General features: G+C 34.7%; 1 protein-coding gene across 2 annotated transcripts; it reads right to left on the reverse strand.

The window, feature by feature from the left end:
- Positions 1 to 211: 211 nt before the first annotated feature.
- On the reverse strand, positions 212 to 16,943 carry MMADHC (metabolism of cobalamin associated D). Of its 2 annotated transcripts, none has more exons than XM_006187605.3 (8): positions 16,843 to 16,943; positions 16,279 to 16,337; positions 12,834 to 12,978; positions 9,835 to 10,052; positions 7,226 to 7,331; positions 6,487 to 6,617; positions 2,249 to 2,335; positions 212 to 1,323 (listed from the first exon to the last, which is right to left on the reverse strand). In XM_006187605.3, the coding sequence occupies exons 2-8, from the start codon at positions 16,285 to 16,287 to the stop codon at positions 1,129 to 1,131; spliced, it is 891 nt and encodes a 296-aa protein (XP_006187667.1). In that variant the 5' UTR covers positions 16,288 to 16,337; positions 16,843 to 16,943; the 3' UTR covers positions 212 to 1,128. The 2 variants fall into 2 exon arrangements, with proteins under 2 accessions (XP_006187667.1, XP_014417202.1); XM_014561716.2 differs by having other exon boundaries at positions 6,487 to 6,596; positions 16,843 to 16,938.
- Positions 16,944 to 19,328: the final 2,385 nt, after the last annotated feature.

Raw genomic sequence — 19,328 nt, forward strand, 5'->3', positions numbered from 1 at the left:
TGAAAATTTGAGTACCTATCCTTCAATAAATATTTTTCAAAATGCTACAGGAAATCACTATTTCATTTTTTTCATAATGAATGAAAAATTGTAGCTTACTGTTTGAATCATAAGCAACACTTATTATCAAGCTACATGTTAACTAAGCAGAGTTTTAAATGGAAATTGTAAACGAAATTAAAAAGTTGATCATCCCGTGTTCATTTAAAAAAACAAGCATTTAATTAAAAAATACAGAAAAATCCATTTTAATTTATTCATTTGGTGAAGTTATTTGTTCATCTGAGATTTATCTCTATATCAACTGATACAAGATTCACAAATCAAAGATGATTCTAAGTTTAAAATGCTGTAAAAACAAGCTCCATCCCACATGAGGTATTTCTGTAGAGTACTGCATTTTCCATCTATTGCTAAAATTGGAGGAATATGATTTAGCAGCTGAGGCACAGTTTTGTCTGAAAATAAACTACATTTACCCGTCTCAACTCAGGAGTTAAGAATTATTTTTTCAGCATGTATACAGATGAGATTGATACTCTTCTGTATGTAAAGATGTAGTATTATTCTTAGTCTTCTTTTCCTGCACATACATTTTTCAAAGTGATACTCAGACGAGTACCAGGACACTTGACAGGTAATAAAGAAAAAAGAAAATTAAAAAAAGTTAAATCTACACTGAATCCAGAATTCTCAATTGTATTTATTTAAAAAAAAAACTTTAAAAAGATAAATATTTTAGTTTCTTAGGAATCTTTAAGAACTGTATTTTTAAGATTCTGCAATGAAAAAATACATATCATAACCAAATGTATGATTTATTTTTGGAGAAAATTAAAACAGGTTTTTCCAATAAAGGGGAGAAATAACAATATGAGATCATACCCTGGTCACATGTTAATTAATTTCCACATTCTGTACAATGTGGATGTGCTCAACAAGTATTTAATGATAATATGAATGAACATCTGAAATTTAAAAATCACAAACCACTTGCCAATATTGTGAATTCACAAATGTTGAAATAAATACCTACAAGTAAGTAAATTTTAAAATTTGAAACTTTAACAATGTTTATAGCTCATCCCAAGTGATACAAATCATAGAGCAAATAAATTGCCATTACTGCTAGTTTCCACTTAATTTCTTCATAATTTGGCTGTCTGGTGTTGCATTAGTAAAGATACTTCCCACAACCACATGGGTACCCCAGAGACTGTGACGAATCACTTTACAGCAGCCGAGATCATCAACAGAGAATCCTAAATGCCGATAGCGTTCATCTGTCTCAAAAAGAGTGTTGTTTGTATATGGTCCAAAAAACTGGAGGAAATAAAAAATGAAGTCATATTTTCATTAGCAAGAAAGATAATGGAGTAACAACTTTTATGCAAACATGAACACAGATCAATTTTAATACTCCAAATATTTAGAATAGTTCTTATTAAAAAATAAAAACGTCACGTGCAACACCTAACTGCCCTAACACCTCTTTTCCCCTGCGCATTCTGGAAATATGAAATGAATGATCTAGCAGACTGCTTATTATCTAGAACCATATGCATAACATTACATGACTTTTAAAGATGAAATAAACTTTAAGCAGTCATCTATAGTTCCACCTTTATAATTTTTAGGATAAGGAAACTAAAGCCCAAAGTGAAATTTTCATTTCTAGTACTAAGTCTTACGTGACTTTAATAAACAGTATATACTCCTATTTTAAGATTAAAAAAAATTTATTACTATTTGTAACTGAAAGATATAGCCAGAATTTAAAATGTGACCACAGTAGTGGTTCAGTTACTTTCTTTAAAATGTAACTTTATAAATGCTAATTTCCAAAAAGTTACTTTTCTAAATATTTCTTTACCATCCATATTTCCTTAATTCTAAAAACAGGTGTTTTTCAGTGAAACTACTGATTGCTAATTTTAAACTAATGGACAGTAAACACACTAATTCAGTGTAATTCAAATAATATCTACTAGCAAGGATGGAAAACAATAAACGCTTTTATTATTTTTAATTAAAGAAACTTAGTGATAGAGAAATGACGAGTGATAGAGGTCCCTCAAAGTTATGAATGCAACTGACTCTTGCTACTTCTTCACATAAAACTGTGAGGTTTTAAAAGAGGCTTAAATGATTTAATTTTGCTAAGGTTATAATTATAAACAATTTTAATAAAGATCATTCCTACTTCAAATTATATAATCTGGCTTTCAAAATGTATTTCGTTACTCACTGCCAAACCAGACGATGGGTCAATAAAATCAGCCCAATAGCCTTCCGCCCGAAGAGCATAGCAAATCTCCTTAGCACCGCTGATGAACTGCACAGAAGATGATACAAATATATGCTCAAGACAGCATTGCTACAGACTGTTTTATTTTTCAATACATTTTAAAATAAATCTTTTGCTTCAGATAGAGAATACAGTAAGATTAATAAAAAATTAAAGCTAATGATAAATTAAGACTGTGAAGTCCTAAGATTATTTTCACCAGTTCAAAACACTATTGGTTTATAGAACACTTTCATTTCTTTTAAAAAGTCCAAATTGTTTATTTTTTTCTTCTAACTTATCTCCTATTTTAGAAACTATTTTTACTCACTTCTGTGCTATTAACTCTCAAATTTGGCATGGATTATAAACTGTAATTGCTATTTTTCTCATTAGGGAGATATTAGAAATAAGGTAAGAAAGGGAAAACAAAATAGCCATAATGAAAAGATCTGAGCTACACATTCATTTGAATGAAAGTTGTTTAAACACATGTTCTTGTTTGTGTGTTCTTGAAAAACACATTTATGCACTCACACAGTCATGAAATAATTCTGAAAAGGCACATAAAAATAACAGGATAAATGGATAGATTAGGTACAGAGCTGAACAGGATACTTTTCACTATACACCTCTCTGTATTTTTTGTACAGTATATAAACATTACAGGCCATGAGCATTTATCACCTATTCAAAATCTTGGTCTTAATTCTGAATTCTTATGATGTCTGTATTAGTTTTACCAGAAATCTAAGCAGTGAAATAGACCAGTAACAAATATTAGAACCAGATTAGTATGTTAAGGAAAAAAAAAAAAAGGACAGAACATAAATGTTTAAAAGCAAGGGTACAGTTCCATCAAACATGCCACATGCTGAAAACTATAAAACTGACCAAAACTACAAAACTGGTAACTGTTTTTAAACACTGAACAACAGTCAGACAAAACTGTAATCTTTGAGAGAAGGGAAACATAAGGTGATCCCCATATATGCTCTAGTCTTCCGTCTGGGGACACTTCATAGTCATAGGGCAAAGAAGTGGGGCCCAAGCAAAGTAATAGTGTCACTGAGCTGAGGAGGTAGAAAGCAAGAGTTCTGCACTGTTGAAGCACACAGAATTTGTTGGGTAGGGTACTAGAGAAGAGGGAGGTGCATGAATGGGGCTCTCAAGTGGTCTGCAGAGCAATTTGCCTTGGTTCAGTAGTGAAGGGTTGAGCTGTACACACACAAGGAGAAATTCCTCAAGGTCTAGCACAGTGCCAGTGGTGAGGCTAAGAGCTGAATGGTGCTATCGGGGTGGTACGGTACTGGGTAACATGAATCTCTAGCCCATCCAGAGTGATGAGACTTCACTAAGCAACTCTGGCATTCAGCTGAGATCCTCGAAAGTCCAAGCCTTAGGCATAAGGGCCACATCCTAAATAAGGGGTTAGCAAGTGACAGCCCGAGGGCCAAATCTGGTTGGCAACCTGTTTGGCATTCAGCTGAGATCCTCGAAAGTCCAAGCCTTAGGCATAAGGGCCACATCCTAAATAAGGGGTTAGCAAGTGACAGCCCGAGGGCCAAATCTGGTTGGCAACCTGTTTGTGTAAACATAGTTTCACTGGAACATAGCCATGCCTTTTGATCTGTATACTGTGTAGGATTTCTTTAATAATACTAGGGTAGAATTGAGTAGTTGAGACCCTATGACCTGCAAAACCTAAAAATTTACCATCTGGCCCTTCATGGAAAAAGTTGGCTGATTCCTGATATAGAGATATACAACTTAAGCTAGACTATTTTCTCTGAATACAGGCATATCTCACTTTTTTGGACTTCATTTTATTATATTCACAGATCATGTGTTTTTTACAATTTGAAGGTTTGTGGAAACCCTGTGTCCAGCAAGTCTACTTGAGCCATTTTTCCAATAGCATTTGCTCACTTCGTGTCTCTGTGTCACGTTTTGGTAATTCTCTCAGTATTTTAAACTTTTTCATCTATTTTATTTGTTATGATAATCTGTAATTAGTGATCTATACTGATGTTACTACTATGACTCACTATGAAGGCTTAGATGATGGTTAAGATTTTTTAGCAATAAATTATTTTTTAATTAAGGTATTTACTTTTTTTAGGCATAATGCTATTACACACTTAATAGACTACAGTATAGTGAAAATATAACCTTTATATGCACTGGAAAACCAAAAAATTTGTGTGACTCACTTTACTGTGATTTTTGTCTTATTATGATGGTGTGGAACTAAACTTGCAATATCTCCAAGGTATACTTGTACTTTCTTGTAAACTAATGAAAAACATTTAAATATATTGTATTCTTTAGGTTATCTTCATACTTAATACTTACACTTATTCCTGTATTTCATTAATGTTCATAATTCTTAAAAATAAGAAAACTGAATATAGTCTAGAAAAGTCATTAGAATTATGTATCAATTTAATAAAAAAAAATGCCATACACAAAAACTACAAGATAAACAAAACAATTAATTCAAATGTTTGCAAAAGTTAACAAAGAATCCTGAATGATCACAAAATGAACCAGTTTTTCTCTTAAAGTTTTCTTCTCATCAATAGCAAATACTGACATCAACTGGAAAAAACTAGATTAGATTTAAATCACAAAACGTAAAACATCTACTTGGACAGTAAGCTATGTGTGGTTCTAAAATAATCACTAACATATCTAAAATAGGAAAATGTTTTTCTATAGAAAATAAAAGCTTAAGTCATTACAAAATTAAAAATCACATATAAAGTATGTTGCCATTTCAAAACCCTGAAACTGGTTACAGAAAAGCAACTTACAACTATACTAAGGCCAGTATCAAATGAGGCTCTGAATCTTGAACAGATTAAAAATTAGGACTACTGATATATGTGAGTGAGCTCTCTAGCATCTAAATGATAGTGGTAAGTATACATTTACTAATCATTATCTTAATATAGAAATAGAAAATGTTTATTGAGTTATTGTGTATTTAAATTTCAACTCTCCAAATTCAGATCTTTAAAATCAGAGACAATGTCTTATGCCTCTCTGTAACTTCTTTTAACTAGCATATAACTTGCTCATGATTGTTAATTACTAAATGGAATCTGTTAGTAAAGCTATATGTGAAACATTTAAGTGTGAAGCCATTATCATAAAATACTCTGTTCAATATATAGAATTTTTCTAAGAAGAGAGAACCATACATCCAACCCTAAAGAAAATATAAAGTAATTCCAAATATTATCCTGCATGTAAATTAGTAAAGAGAACTTTTTCAACTATAGTTGGCTAAGGTGTCCAAGTGAGTTAATCTTAACCTGTAACACAGGCAAAAGAAACCGATATAACCGAACATCAAACTCTAGATAAATAATTATATAATTTTAAAATATGACTTTAAATTACCACTTATCATTTCTCAGGTTGATAAAAATGAGAAGTAATGCTAATATCCAGGGTAAGGGTGACAGGATACACACTAGGACAGTCTGTTTTGTTGGCAAATTGGTGGTGTCTATCAAAACGTAAAATGATTCAGCAATTCCCTATTTAGGAATATACAGATATAAATATATGCATAAAAATATATTCACTGCCTGTAATAGCAAAAGTTTGATTTTCAATTTATAAATTACTAAAATTTTTTTAAATAATTAAAAAATTTATGGTTTGCCCATGCAATATGATATTATGCAGATTTTACAAAGAATGAAATATAATCTGTGTAATTCTATAGAAAGGTGTCAAAACTTATCTTCTGGTTAAAAGCAAAGGATGGGAAAATAATGTGGGTATATAACACTACTTTATTATTATTGTACTGTACACTGTTACTGTTTATTCCTTAGAGAAGGCTGAGGTACTTTTCACTTTTTACTTGACATGCTTTACAAAGAGAAGAAGAAAGGAGACATGGAGGGAGAGAAGAGAAGCAGAGAGACAAAGAGAGAGATGGGTACAAAGAGTTAATGTAACTTTTTTGTTTACTGTATTTTCCAAATTTCCTAGAACAGACATAAATTCAAACAAACAAACAAAAACACATGGCATTTTTATTCTCAGAAAACATTAAGTTCTTTAGTACTGAAATACAGAAGTAGAGAATAAAGGCTAGAAAAGACAGCCATCACTTTAAAACACTGGATCATTGGTATTTAAATAGGATCATAAAATTAAAGTGTCAGGAGTTGAATTACCTTTTCTAAGAGCATTTCTCTTTCATTTTCTACCTCCTCGCTCCAAACAGTCATATCATTCTTAGTTTTCTGTGTTACAGTCAGAATCATTAGTTTGTTGGTAGCTGCTTCTGGAAACAGTGATTCAAAATCTATAAATGAAATAAGAATAAAACTCCAGGAAAAAATAATTTGTTTTTTTAAAAAACAAGAAACAGTGCATAAAATACTTTAGAATAATGATTAAGTTAAATTATTATGGTACCCAGTTAGGTTTACAAATGTATATTATTTTTGAACAAGGATGAAATGAATTTAGTTTTTATTTACTTCTGTTCTTATTGGATGAACTGAATTATACTGCCAACAATTCTGAAGAGTAAGTTGGGTTACATGTTGTTGGTTTTGTAATTTAAAAAAAAGATTATTATTAAGATTTTTCTCAATAGTACTAATATATTAGCTCATGAAATTACAGCTGTAATAATCACCCAGGTGTGGGATGACTTCAGTAAAAGATTTACGAAAAAAGTAATTAAAAATTCTACTGTTCCTATCTAATGGCAGCATGAGGTCAGATGTTTGGGGACATGTGAAAGTCTTTATCTTGGCCATGCAGTCATCATTTTCCAGCTACACATGTTAAAATATTAAGTTACAAAGCATTACAATTCCTATGGAGTACATTATTCAACACATTAAAAAATCAGTGACATTATCTAACACACATTAGTATAAACATATATAAAGCACAACATACCTCTTCGCAGCAATTCTGGACATGTTTGGATTGCACACTCTACTTTGGCACTTTCAAAGTAAGTTTCTGCACTGTTAATTTCTTGCTCAACAGGTGCATCACTACCCTAAGGGGAACAGGAAATAAAAGTAAACAAAATCTGGAGTTCAAATAAAGTATCTTCACTGTTATGAACCTGTTTTCCCTAAGTGTTTTTAATAATTTTAATCTAGCTGGTGATGGAGGAATAGTGTTTTCTTCAACATTTTCTCTGTGATGAATGTAAGATTTGAAAATTCTAAAAAAAATTTTGAATTAAAAAAGAACATATAAATATACTGATATTCTGAGACAATAGAAGTTGGCTAAGAAACTAAAATGTCATGATTTTGTCTTACAGTGTTACCACTTCTGATATTTTGTGATATCTAATCATCCTTTCTTCTGTTCTGTAATCTGTAAAATGGGGTAAGAACACTAACTTACAATATAACATGATTAAATATACAGCCTCTCCTATAGGAAGAGCTTAGAGGCTTTTATTCAACTGAAATTTACTGGGTGCCTATTACACATCAGACATTACGACAGAAGAAGGCACAAAAATGGTAAAAAAAATCCAGTCTTCATTCTTAGGTATACAAGAAAAATAGCAACAAATAAATGCAATCCAATATGAAATGTACTGTAGAGTTATGAAGAAAGTGTTCTGGAAGTACAGATGGGGAAGAAACTTGCTTGCTGGGAGAAATCGGGAAAAGGATGAAACAATTTTTGAGCTACATGTTAATTAATGCATGTATCTGATAGGCAAAGAAGAGATGGAATATAGCTGAAGAATTAAGGAGAAAGAAAAAGTCCAGCAAGAGATAATCACAGTGCAAAGGCATGCAATGGTTAAAGAGAATGGTGTAATTTGAAAAAAATGAAAAATGCTGTGATTAGAGTGCAGGAGTAGGAAGTAATGGGAGGTAAGGTAAAGAAGATAAAGGATCAAAACTGTGGAGAGCCATTTATGTCACATCAAGAAAGTCTGACTTTAGTCTAAAAGCAGTGAGGAGTATCAAAATCAGATATAAAAAGCTAATGACGTATTACTGTAGGGGATATACAGTAATGAGGAGGAGCAGGTGATAGACCAGCAGCAGCCAATATTTATTGATCACTTAGTGTATACATTCTCACATTTGATCCTCATAGCAACTTTGCAAGCTAGGGATTATTATCCTCATTTTACATATAAAGAAACAGAGGCTCAGAAAAGTTAAATAACTTTCTCAAGGACACAAAATTAAGTAAACAGGAGAGTTAATCTTTGAATACAGATTTATCCTATCTCCATAGTCTATCCAATTATAATGCCTCTAAGAACTGAAGTTAAGACAAGGCAGTTAAATTTTGGCAGTATTAGTGAGAATTGAAAGGACACAAATAATTTAAGAGCTGCTTACAGAGAGGAAGCAATGTAATTCTGTGACTATTTCTGAGAGAAGTTAAGGTTGACACTATAATTTTTGGGACAGGAGGAGGATGACTAAGTCACTTATACTACTAATAATAAGGAAGTAAGAACAAGTTTCGAGAGAAAAAAGGACTAATTCAGTATTAGACATGTAAAATCTGGGGACTTCTGAGATATCCAGATAACGATGTTTGGCAGGCAGTTAGTAATATAGGGCTAGAAATGTCAGAAATAGACATAATAAATTAGGAAACATGAAAATGTAGCCTGTAGAGAAAGCCAAGGACTTAAGTGACCAGGGAGCAATTCGCATGAGAAAATCAAGAACAGAAACATTTGGGAGATATCCTATAACTGGTAGACAGAGGAGGAGCCAAGAAGACTGAGAAGAAATTATCTCAGATAAAAATTCAGGGAAAGTCAACTGTGTCCCAGTGTTCAGTTATCCGATATAACCCTTAATTGTGAGGGAATGCCATTTTCAATAATATGGCTTTGATCAAAATCTCAGCCTGAAACTATGCAGAAATATGAAAAATGGTAAAGGATCAGGGGTTTGACAGAAACTCTGAATTGCATCTAACTTTCCATTTGAGTAAGCAATAATGCAATACTAGTTTTACAACTCATTTAAAAAATTCATTATGCAATACCAGTTTAAAAAACTCATTTGGAAAAAAACCTCAGAAATTGTCGTTAAAAAAAACCTATTTAACACTCTTCCTTTTTAGTCTACTATATCTGAAGAATTTCAGAGATCTCCAAATTTTCTTAAGTTTCTAAATGGTTAGAGGAATAAAACTAGTTGGAATTTGGTCCATATATAAATTATAATTATCATTTATAAAAGTGAAAAACAGGAAATCTAAATTTCTAGTAAGTATAGAATTATTTATGTTTTAATAAACAGTTACTTAAACAGATCTTTTTGAAGAACATTTGATTACCTAAGAGACTGCAATCTAAAGTTAAGTGAAAAAATTGTACAGGAAACACTATGTGTAGGACAATGCTGAGTTTTTAAAAGCTATAGATATTCTTTTTGTATATATTGGACTTAGTTTTTTTTATTTAACTTTTTCAATGAAAGTAACATACTCAAAGTTATCAGAAATTATTATAGCATTTAATAATTAGAAAAAAAGAATAAATGACATTAACAACTTACCTGAAATTCATTCACATATTGTGCCATTACAAACTCATGTCTTTCACTTGATAAAGGTTCTGCTAGAATATCAGGCAAAGTTTTATTAACCTGGCTTTTCTTCTGTAATGCAGTCCCATTGAGGTGACAATCAAAACCTATGTTCCCAGGAAGCTGGAATCTCTGATCCTGAGGTCCAAATGGTCCCATAGTTTCATCAGGCCATACTGTTCGAGAGCCTGAAGAGAAACAACAAAATGAGTCATTTTCTCCTTAACAGTTAAGTATATTGGTAAACTGAAAGAATATTCTTCTTCTAATTAGGTTTTTACCTAATCAACAGATCTGTGAAGTTTGCTTTCCTATGTGAATATAAAACAGTTTTATGTCATTTCCAAAACATTAATCAAAGCAACCAGTTGTAAGCTCAAAGGTAAGTTTGTTATTAGGAAAGGAGTCAATAAAATACTGTAATCCATACTATGTAATGCTTGATATTCATTAGAAAGAACATGGTAAATCTTTACTGATAATGAACGAAGTCCAGGACATATTACGTTAAAAAAAAAAGCTAAGCCAAAGAATAGCATTTTCACATTTATTTTCTATCCTCATATTTATGTTTTTAAATATAGAGGAAAGATTTGAAAAAAAAAAAGATACTAGATTTAATAGTGGTTACCCTTGGGGAGGGGCATTGGCACAAAATATTAATGAACTGGGGAAAAAATATTGTATGAACCCAGTGAGACATAATGCCCTGTTTACCAGCCACACAAATTAATATAGATTAAATACTTATGGAAGAACAGACCACATTACTTTATTCACTTAAAATTTAAAAACATCCTAACGTGAAAAATTTAAAAAGATCCAGAAAAAAAAAATTAAAAAAATCAAACAAAGAAATATTCAGAGAAGAAGTTTTGTTTAGAGAAAGGAAGGGACGACTGCTACAGACTTCTGTTGGCATCAAAAATATAAATACTCTGCCAGAACTGCGTGAAAATCACCATGTCAGTATGGCTGCTCTTAAGTGCTACCATAACCCTCTTCCGTATCTATGACAGACATCACCCATCAGTCATGGAACTTTTTCCCACTGAACCCAGACACTATCACATAATTCTCAACCCAAACACTAGCCCAGTATGTCTCAAACTTTAAGTACTTAAGAATCATCTGAGATCTCACAAAATGTAGATTCTGATTTAGTAGGTCTTGAGTGGGGCTCAAAATTCTTTGTTTCTAAATGTCAGATGATGTTGATGTTATCCTATGCTGGTCTGCAGATCATATTGAGTAACAAGGCTCCAGACATAGCCACTAATGGTTGACTAGAGGCAGTTCGCAAGCTAAAACTTATCAGCTATATTTGAACAATAAGGATTTTAAAGACTCTTCAGATCTGTTTCTTTAAATAAATATCCAATATTAATAGTGGGATTGAGAATATTTTCAAATGTTTACTGGTCATTTAAGTTTTCGCATACAGAAATAGCCTGTTCAGATCCATTTTTGAAATTTTTGTTTGGTTTTCTACTGGGTGGTCTTTTTTCTATTGATCTACAAAAATTCTTTATATAGTTGTCCCTAGGTATTCACAGGGGATTGGTTCCTGGACCCCCTCCAAATACCAAAATCAGCATGTGCTCAAGTCCCTTATATAAAAGGGCACAGTTTAGTTGACATTTGAACAACTCAGGGGTTAGGGGTACTGACTCTGAATGCAGTCAGACACCTGAGTATAATCTGTAGTCAGTTCACTGTATAGTTGCTTCTGTATTGGCAGTTTCATGTCCTCATATTCATTGAACCAAGAACTGTGTAGTACTGTAGTTATTATTGAAAAAAATCTGTGTATAAGTGGACTTGTGCACTTCAAACCCAAGTTGTTCAATAGTCAACTGTATGTCCATAAATGTAGCCTACATACAGCCTCCTGTATATTTTAAATCATCTCTAGATTACTTATAATATTTAACACAATGTAAATGATATGTGAATAGTTGCTGGTGTGTGACAAATTCAAGTTTTGTTTTTTGGAACCTTCTGCAATTTTTTTTCCCCAAATATTTTCAATTCCTGATTGGCTGAATCTGAAGATGTAGAACCCAGGAAGAGAGAGGGCCGGCTGTATATCCACAATATAAACCCTTATATTCTGAATAATAAATCCTTCATTTATGATACATATATGTTTAGTCTTCAATTCTTGAAAATTGAGGAGTAATCAGAGATGGAGTTATAAAAGAAAACTGGGGCAAGAAAATCAGGGAAGGCTTTGCATGCCAAAGTGAACTTACATTACGTTTTAAGTAATGTGTTGCATGAAAAAAGGATTCCACGGGCAAACCTTTTAGGATACATTAGGTAAAGTTTCTAAGAGCCTTCCCTTAACATTTTAGTGTGCATTATAAACCTCTAAGATAGGAAGGGCTATGGCAAAAGTATTTCTCAAACTTAACTAATCACAGAACTTTAAAAGAAAATTTTTTATAGACCTTGAACAGTGATCCACAGTTTAAGGATTGTTTAGGAACTGCTACTGAAAGCAGTGGGAGACAGTCAAGGTTTATCAAGGAAGTGACATGATTAAAGTACCTTAGAATGATTATTATGATAGTGGTGTACAAAATGAATTAGAAAAAACAGACTATGATTCAATAAACAGTAGTATAGTAAAAAGTACTAGCTACATTTAAGAAATTCAGCAAAGAATGGCAAGAAGTAGTAATGCAGTTTAGTAGGACCAAAAGATTTGTTTCAGGGAACTGTGTTTTTGAAGATAATTACAAAGAAACTAAAGTTCAAGAAAATAAGTTTTAGAAAACAATATTCACTCTTTTTTTAAATATTGTAGATTTCTGGTATATTTAGGCAGAGCCCTGATTTTATTTTCAATGGGATAAACTAAACTTTAGAAAAATCAGTAAAACCTCAGGAAGAAATATTACAGGAAACACACCTCAAAATGTTATGAAACAATTATAAGTAAAGTAATAATAACTTTTACTTACATATATCTGGAGGTGCAGTGGCCACATGAGACTCATCAGAACCTGAAGATCCTGCAGTTGAAAAGGCTCTGGGATTGACAACCCTTTTAACTAAAGAGCAAAATCCTGGGAGATAGGAAACCAGTCTGGCTCTGTTACAGAGCACCTAAGAATGACACAAAAATCAAAATTATTCAGGATATAAACGTTATACTGACACAGACAATCTCTGGCAAATTCTCATATTGCAATGTATCTTCTAAAATCAACATTTATTCTACTATTATTGAGCACCTACCACATGACAAGATCATGCATATTTATAATTTTAAACATTTATATTTTAAAAAATAAACAGGAATATTAAAAAAGCAAATAAGAAGTTACCATGGCTAAAAATATATGGCTTTTCCAACAAACACCAGAATCAAGAGTGCCACACAAAGAGAAAAGAAACCTCTAAAAGGTGCCCTACTTAGCAACAACACTAAAAAGGTAGCACAACTATTAAGATTCTTCTATTCTCAAAATAAAGAACTCTCAAAATCTTTCCTAGGACCACAATCTACTTTCTAACTCTTCTCTTCTTTTACTGCTACAAATTGTACTAGTTTATCTCCCCTGTCATTTTTCCTTTTGGTTTTATGGCAATGTTCACTTTCCTCCATTTTAGCACACACCTTTGTGATACATTTTCTGCTTCTCTGTCCATTTCCTAGACTCTTGAGGTCAGTTACCATGGATGAATAAATCTTTCATGCATAAACTTTCATCAAAAATACCTGGGTCAGAATAATTTAATGCCTCCTATCTGTTTCAGTGAATGAAGTTTGACTGCAACATTGCCACACCCATTTATTTCTGTATTGTCTATGGCTGCTTTCATGTCCTTATGGCGGAGTTAAGTCGTTGCACAGAGACTCTGTGGCTTACAAATCCTAAAATATTTGCTATTTGGTCCTTTAAAAAAAAATGCTGACTCTTAGATTAGTGAAAAACATCTAAGAACAAACACTGTATCACCTGTCAAATGCTATTAAAAGATTTGAAAAATTAAGAGATTCTTGAGGGAACAGGAAAAAGTTTCATGGAGGATACACTAAGTTTTGAAGTAACAGCAGAAATTTGCCAGGGAAAGGGGCATTTCAGTGAGTCACTTTCAGGAACAAAGGTGTGGAGTCATAAAAGATATATTCAGAAAACTGACAAGTTCACTGAAGGTAGATATAATAAGGTAATATAGTGCAAAACAGGCTTCAGAGTTAACTTGTGGGCAACTGTAACAGGCTTTATACCTGATGCAGACAGTAAAGGTCCTATTAAATGAAGATAACAACTCAGAATTTTAATCTGTAGGCAGGGAGGAACAGAGTTAAGCTGATAAAATTAAAGGATGTGTTAAGGAATGTACCACTAAGGGCAGCATAGAGAATGGACTGGAGTGGGATTAGAGTGGTGTGAAAACTAATTACCAGGACGTTGAAACAGTCTAGGCATTTAATACTTTACAACCATTCTTTTTCCAGTTCATACAGTATTCTGAAATCCAACCCGTGTGTACTTTATGACTTTATTTCTCATGCTAAGTGCAAAAAAAATCCTAACTGGTCTTTCTACATCTCTGACATAATTTCTTTCAATTTTACCCTTCCTTCCCTTATTCCACTCTTAAGCCACATAGCAATATCTACTCAACATTTCCCATATTTCTCTGCCTTCTTTTAAACTGCCACAATATTTCTTCTGCTAAAACGCCCTTTTCCCTCTCCTTCTAGGCCTGGCAAATTCCAACTCTTTCTTCTAGATCCAGAAAAACAGAACCTCCCTGTTTCCAGAGCATTCTGCCCACCTCAAAATTCAAGCATCCTTCCTTGGGTCTGTACCCAACCTGCTCAAAGAGACAAAAATGGTAATTTTAAGTGGTATATAGAAATTTGAATTGGATATCCACATCGAGCAATTGTGATATCTCACACAAAAGAGGCAGATTTTTGGCTGTTCTTAAAAACTCTTAAGATCTGGTAGCACTGGATTCACATTCCCAAATGACATTAGTTGGCAACACATCACTGGCAGAAATGAGTTACTTCAGTTTGTACAAGTCCCCACCACGGCCTCTTAATTTACCTGTCTAGCTGCTGAAGCATGGACCTTTCTGACCCTTGCTGTACATGCTAACTGAATTGTTAAAGACACATATACCTGCATATTTAATTACCAAAGTACATTCAGTGTTTACAACGCATATAAACTAACATAAATTTTTAAAAGTATATTTGAATATTATTTTATGTAAAATTCTAACAATAAAGAATTAAAAAAGTATATTTCAAAATATTCATCTTACTGATCTAATTTATTCATTCAAATCAAAATAGAGCCAATTCAAATATTAACATACTAATCTCATTCCTTTGAGGGCAGCAGCACATACTTCTTTCACAACATTTCCTTCCTATGATTATGGCTAGGTAAAAATTCAGCTTAAAACATAGGCTAGACTAGTGGTCAATTTTTATGACTTGGTCTATGGTCTCACCATTAGACTATTACTTAACAGGAATACTCTCCAGGCTAACTGTTGCCATATCCATATCAGTCTTCCCAACACACTGCTCTAATTAAACCACCAAAATACAAAGAATAAAGTCCAAACTACTGAGTTTGGCATTCAAGACTGTTACTTGATCCCAAATAAACCAGCCAACCTTATTTTCCACTAAAGTCTTTCACACATCTAACATTCAGGAGAACAGAACCTACATCTTGATTTTTGAAACGGAGGATGAATATATCCTCTTGTCTTCCCCACGCAAACCTCAGATGACCTAAATCCCACCCATCTTTCAAAACCAAAACTAAATGCTTCTCTGATTAAGTGAACCGAAACCCCTCCTTTTCCTCTCCACAAAGCTCTGAATCTGCATTGTGCCTTTGTGTAGCTTTTATGAAATTATCAGCCTCTACTTTTATGGTAACTGTTTTCATATGTCTCATGCCTCCTACTATATGAACTCTTTACGGCAAGTAATTACTGGACAGTCACTATGAATAATCTCTCTTGCTCTCATTTTGTAGTATTTGGAAGGCTACTTCCTATACTGAAACGGCTCCAAACCTCCAGTTTACCTAACCAAAAAAATAGAACACAGCTTAAAAAATAGATTCTAAATACTTCCTGAAATAATGTACTTTAAAAATATTAAAAAAGGATGCTGGCACTGAATTTATTTCTAAAAACGTATTTGTAGAAATAAACGTGTAATTAGAAATATGTTTGTGTTCAAACTGTCTTCAAACCGTATTCACCTAATTTCACACCCATTACGCCCCTTGACATTTTTGATACTCAATATGAAACATTATGCCACCAATGACATTAGAATTAAACCCGTCCCTCCATTTTCTAACAAGTTCCCAAACTACTTTATTACTATACTGCTTCTTAAGAGACTAATTTACTCACATTGGCCATTTCTGGCAGCAAAGCAGACGCAAAATATCTTTCCTTTTGTTAAGTTATTCCTGGGAAAGGACAAAACAAAACAGGCCGGTGACGGATTAAGCTCTAACAGGAGACCGGTCGCTAACGTCCACCATCGCCTACTGTGGGTCCCTCCACCACGATAGGACCAAGTCCAGGTTCTCCCCGGACCCCACAGAGACCAGAACTCGCCCCCTGCCCCCATGAGGCACACAGGTCGCTGCCCAGCGGAGGCCGTGCAGCTCTGAGCCCTCCCGGTGTGTGTCCGCAGAAAACAACCCGGACTAGACTGGGGCGGGGAAGGAGGAGCCGTCCAGCGGGTTGGAGTCCTGAGGCTCGAAAGTAGGCACTTAGGCCTGACGACAGCTCTAAACAAAGGTTCGAGCACAGCTGGAAGATGAGAAAGCGAAAAAGATCCGAGGGACAGAGTGACAGGACGACTGGGGACAGCGACAGGGGCCCTGTGGGAATAGGGGCAACACCGAGAGCTGTGGCCCATAGATGGGCGAATTTGGAGGGGCTAACGCGGGCGGAAACCATCCGTACCAGTCACCGCCGCCGCCTCCAGCCGTTCCAGACCCTGAATCTTCCCGTCTTCAAAATGGCGGCGCGTCGGCAGGAGGGGCAGCGTCTACGCTGGCAGTGGCCAGACTGAAGGAGTTGCTGCCGAGCACATCGATGGGAAGGAGCGTCGAAACACTGATGCGCACGCGCACGGTAGGCCCCCGTAGAGCCGCCGTTCCATTGGCTACGACGTGCGAGGAGAAAAGCTGACGTGCAGGTGAGTTAGCGGGTTGGAGTCGAGGGCTGCTCAGCTGCGTTTAGACAGTCATTTAATTTCGTTTATTAACTCATTAATGTATTTGAAAGCCTCTTCTCTCCCCAACTTCTTACTGCCCCCGAGAGGTAGTCTTCTGTTCTTTGTATCGTAGTTTTTTATTTTTCGCTGTTTCTGAGATACGTTTTTCTCTTTGTGTACTAGGCCCTTAATAGGCCCAATAAGTATACACCACACGACTTATTTATAAACACTATATCATTTTCACTTGTCGGTTACATTTTTTAAGAGTTAACTGAAATCCATACTTTATTCATACTGATATTTTCAGTCAGGTTGGGCACGTTACTTAGTCACTATGCTTTTGGTTTCCTCAGTTCTAAAATGGGGATGATAATAATGCCCAACTCAGATGGTTTGTGAACATTAAGTCAGCCCCTGTACACCTAACCTTTGTATAGCAGCGCGTGCGTCCACATACACGCTCACGCGTCCACACACAGCTCACGGCTTGGGAGTCACAGAGGCTTCTGAGGAAAACTGCTGAGCTGAGTGTTGAACTTACTTACAACTCGTCATTTTTTCATGCCTCATAATTTCTCTTTCAATTTGGCTTATTTGTCCAGGTTATATAACAGGATTTCTGGTTGAATGATGATGGTAAGCTTTTTGAGACTGGGGACCATATTTATTCATCTTTGCCATGATAGGAAATCATCTATCAAGTAGTGGTGGAGATGAGAGGAGCCAGTGATCAGCAGAATGGCAGGAGGCTGTCAGGAATAACTTCACAGCAGAGGTGATGCTTGAACTGTGTTTTGAAAGATGAGTAATTGTTTGCCTGAATGCCAAGAAAAGACATGAGAGGGGTGAAGACATTTCAGTCAAAGGAAGCAGTGTGGACAGAGATATGGAATCCAAAACACTGTGGCAACTGGGAAGATCCACAGGTAACCAGTTGTGTTGGAGGTAGACAGGGGCCAGATCGTTGTCAGCCTTCAGTGCAGAACCTAAGATAAATGTAATCCTGGAAGCAATGAGACGCAACTGGGCAGGTTTAAGCAGAGTTCCGGCGTTACAAGATTTGTGTCTCGAAAAAATCCTTGGGCTTCAGTACCGAGGATAGGTTGGAAGGATGTGGAATTGGAATTAGATCAAGTGGTTAGGAGACTACTTCCGTGTCCATAAGAAAGAACGTGAAAGCCTGAATTAAAGACAGAGGGGAAGCTGAGGAATTGATACCACATAGCTATCCGTTAGTTGCAGATGAGGCAAAGGACAAGTTGAAGATGAGTCCTACATTTTTGAGTTAAGATGTTGGTGAATGGGATTGCTTTTGCTGAGGTTGGGAATCCAGTAATATTAATTTGTGGAATGTATGCTCTGTGGTGGTGCTTGGGTAGGGATTTTCCCATTGCCTATTTTCATTCTTATAGCAATCCAGAAAATGGAGATATTATCTTCATGTTAAATACGCAGAAATTAAAGCACAAATAGCTTGCATATATTACTGATGCTTCCAGGGCTGGATTTAAATCTAGGTTTGATAGGTTTAAAATTAGTGTTTTCTTTCGCATAGACGGTTGTCTCCTAGGAGGAAAACAGATTTTAGGGGAAAGATAATGAGTTTGGTTTGGGATGTGTGTTTTAAGATGCCTGATTGGCATTCATATAGATGTTGTCAATAAGTTATTTGATAGTAGGCCTATTGCTTAGGAAGGTGGTTTATGTGGGAGACAAAGATTTGAGGGTCATTGACATATGGATAACAGTTAAAGCCACAGGAATGCCTCAGCTTGGAGTTCAACAATGGGCTTTAAGGCAGGAAGGTCTGTGAAACTCCTGAAAATGTATGCAAATTTTTGTATATTTGTTAGCAGATCCTTTTTTCTCCCCTAGGGAGGGGAGAGCTTCTTCAGATTCATAAAGGAGTTCATGATTCTGAAAAGATCAAGAACCACTAGTGTAGAGTATAAAAGAAAAAGGGTTAAAGTTGGAAGACTAGGACATTTTAAAGGGTTAACAGAAGAAGAAAAAACTAGTAATGGAGACTGAAGTTTCAGTTGGAAGCTAAAAGGAAATCAGAAGAGAGTATTCTAGATATCAAGAAGATAATTGTGTTTTTGTGCTATTAGATGCTACAAAAAGGTGTTATTGAGGACCACAAGCTATCTTTTGTATTTGATAACTAGGGCGATGATGACTTTGCCAGAGGAGTTTTAGTGGAATGGTAGGGGGATGGAATTTTGAAAAC

Source organism: Camelus ferus, chromosome 5 (assembly GCF_009834535.1).
Source record: "Camelus ferus isolate YT-003-E chromosome 5, BCGSAC_Cfer_1.0, whole genome shotgun sequence".
NCBI classification, from domain to species: Eukaryota; Metazoa; Chordata; class Mammalia; order Artiodactyla; family Camelidae; genus Camelus; species Camelus ferus.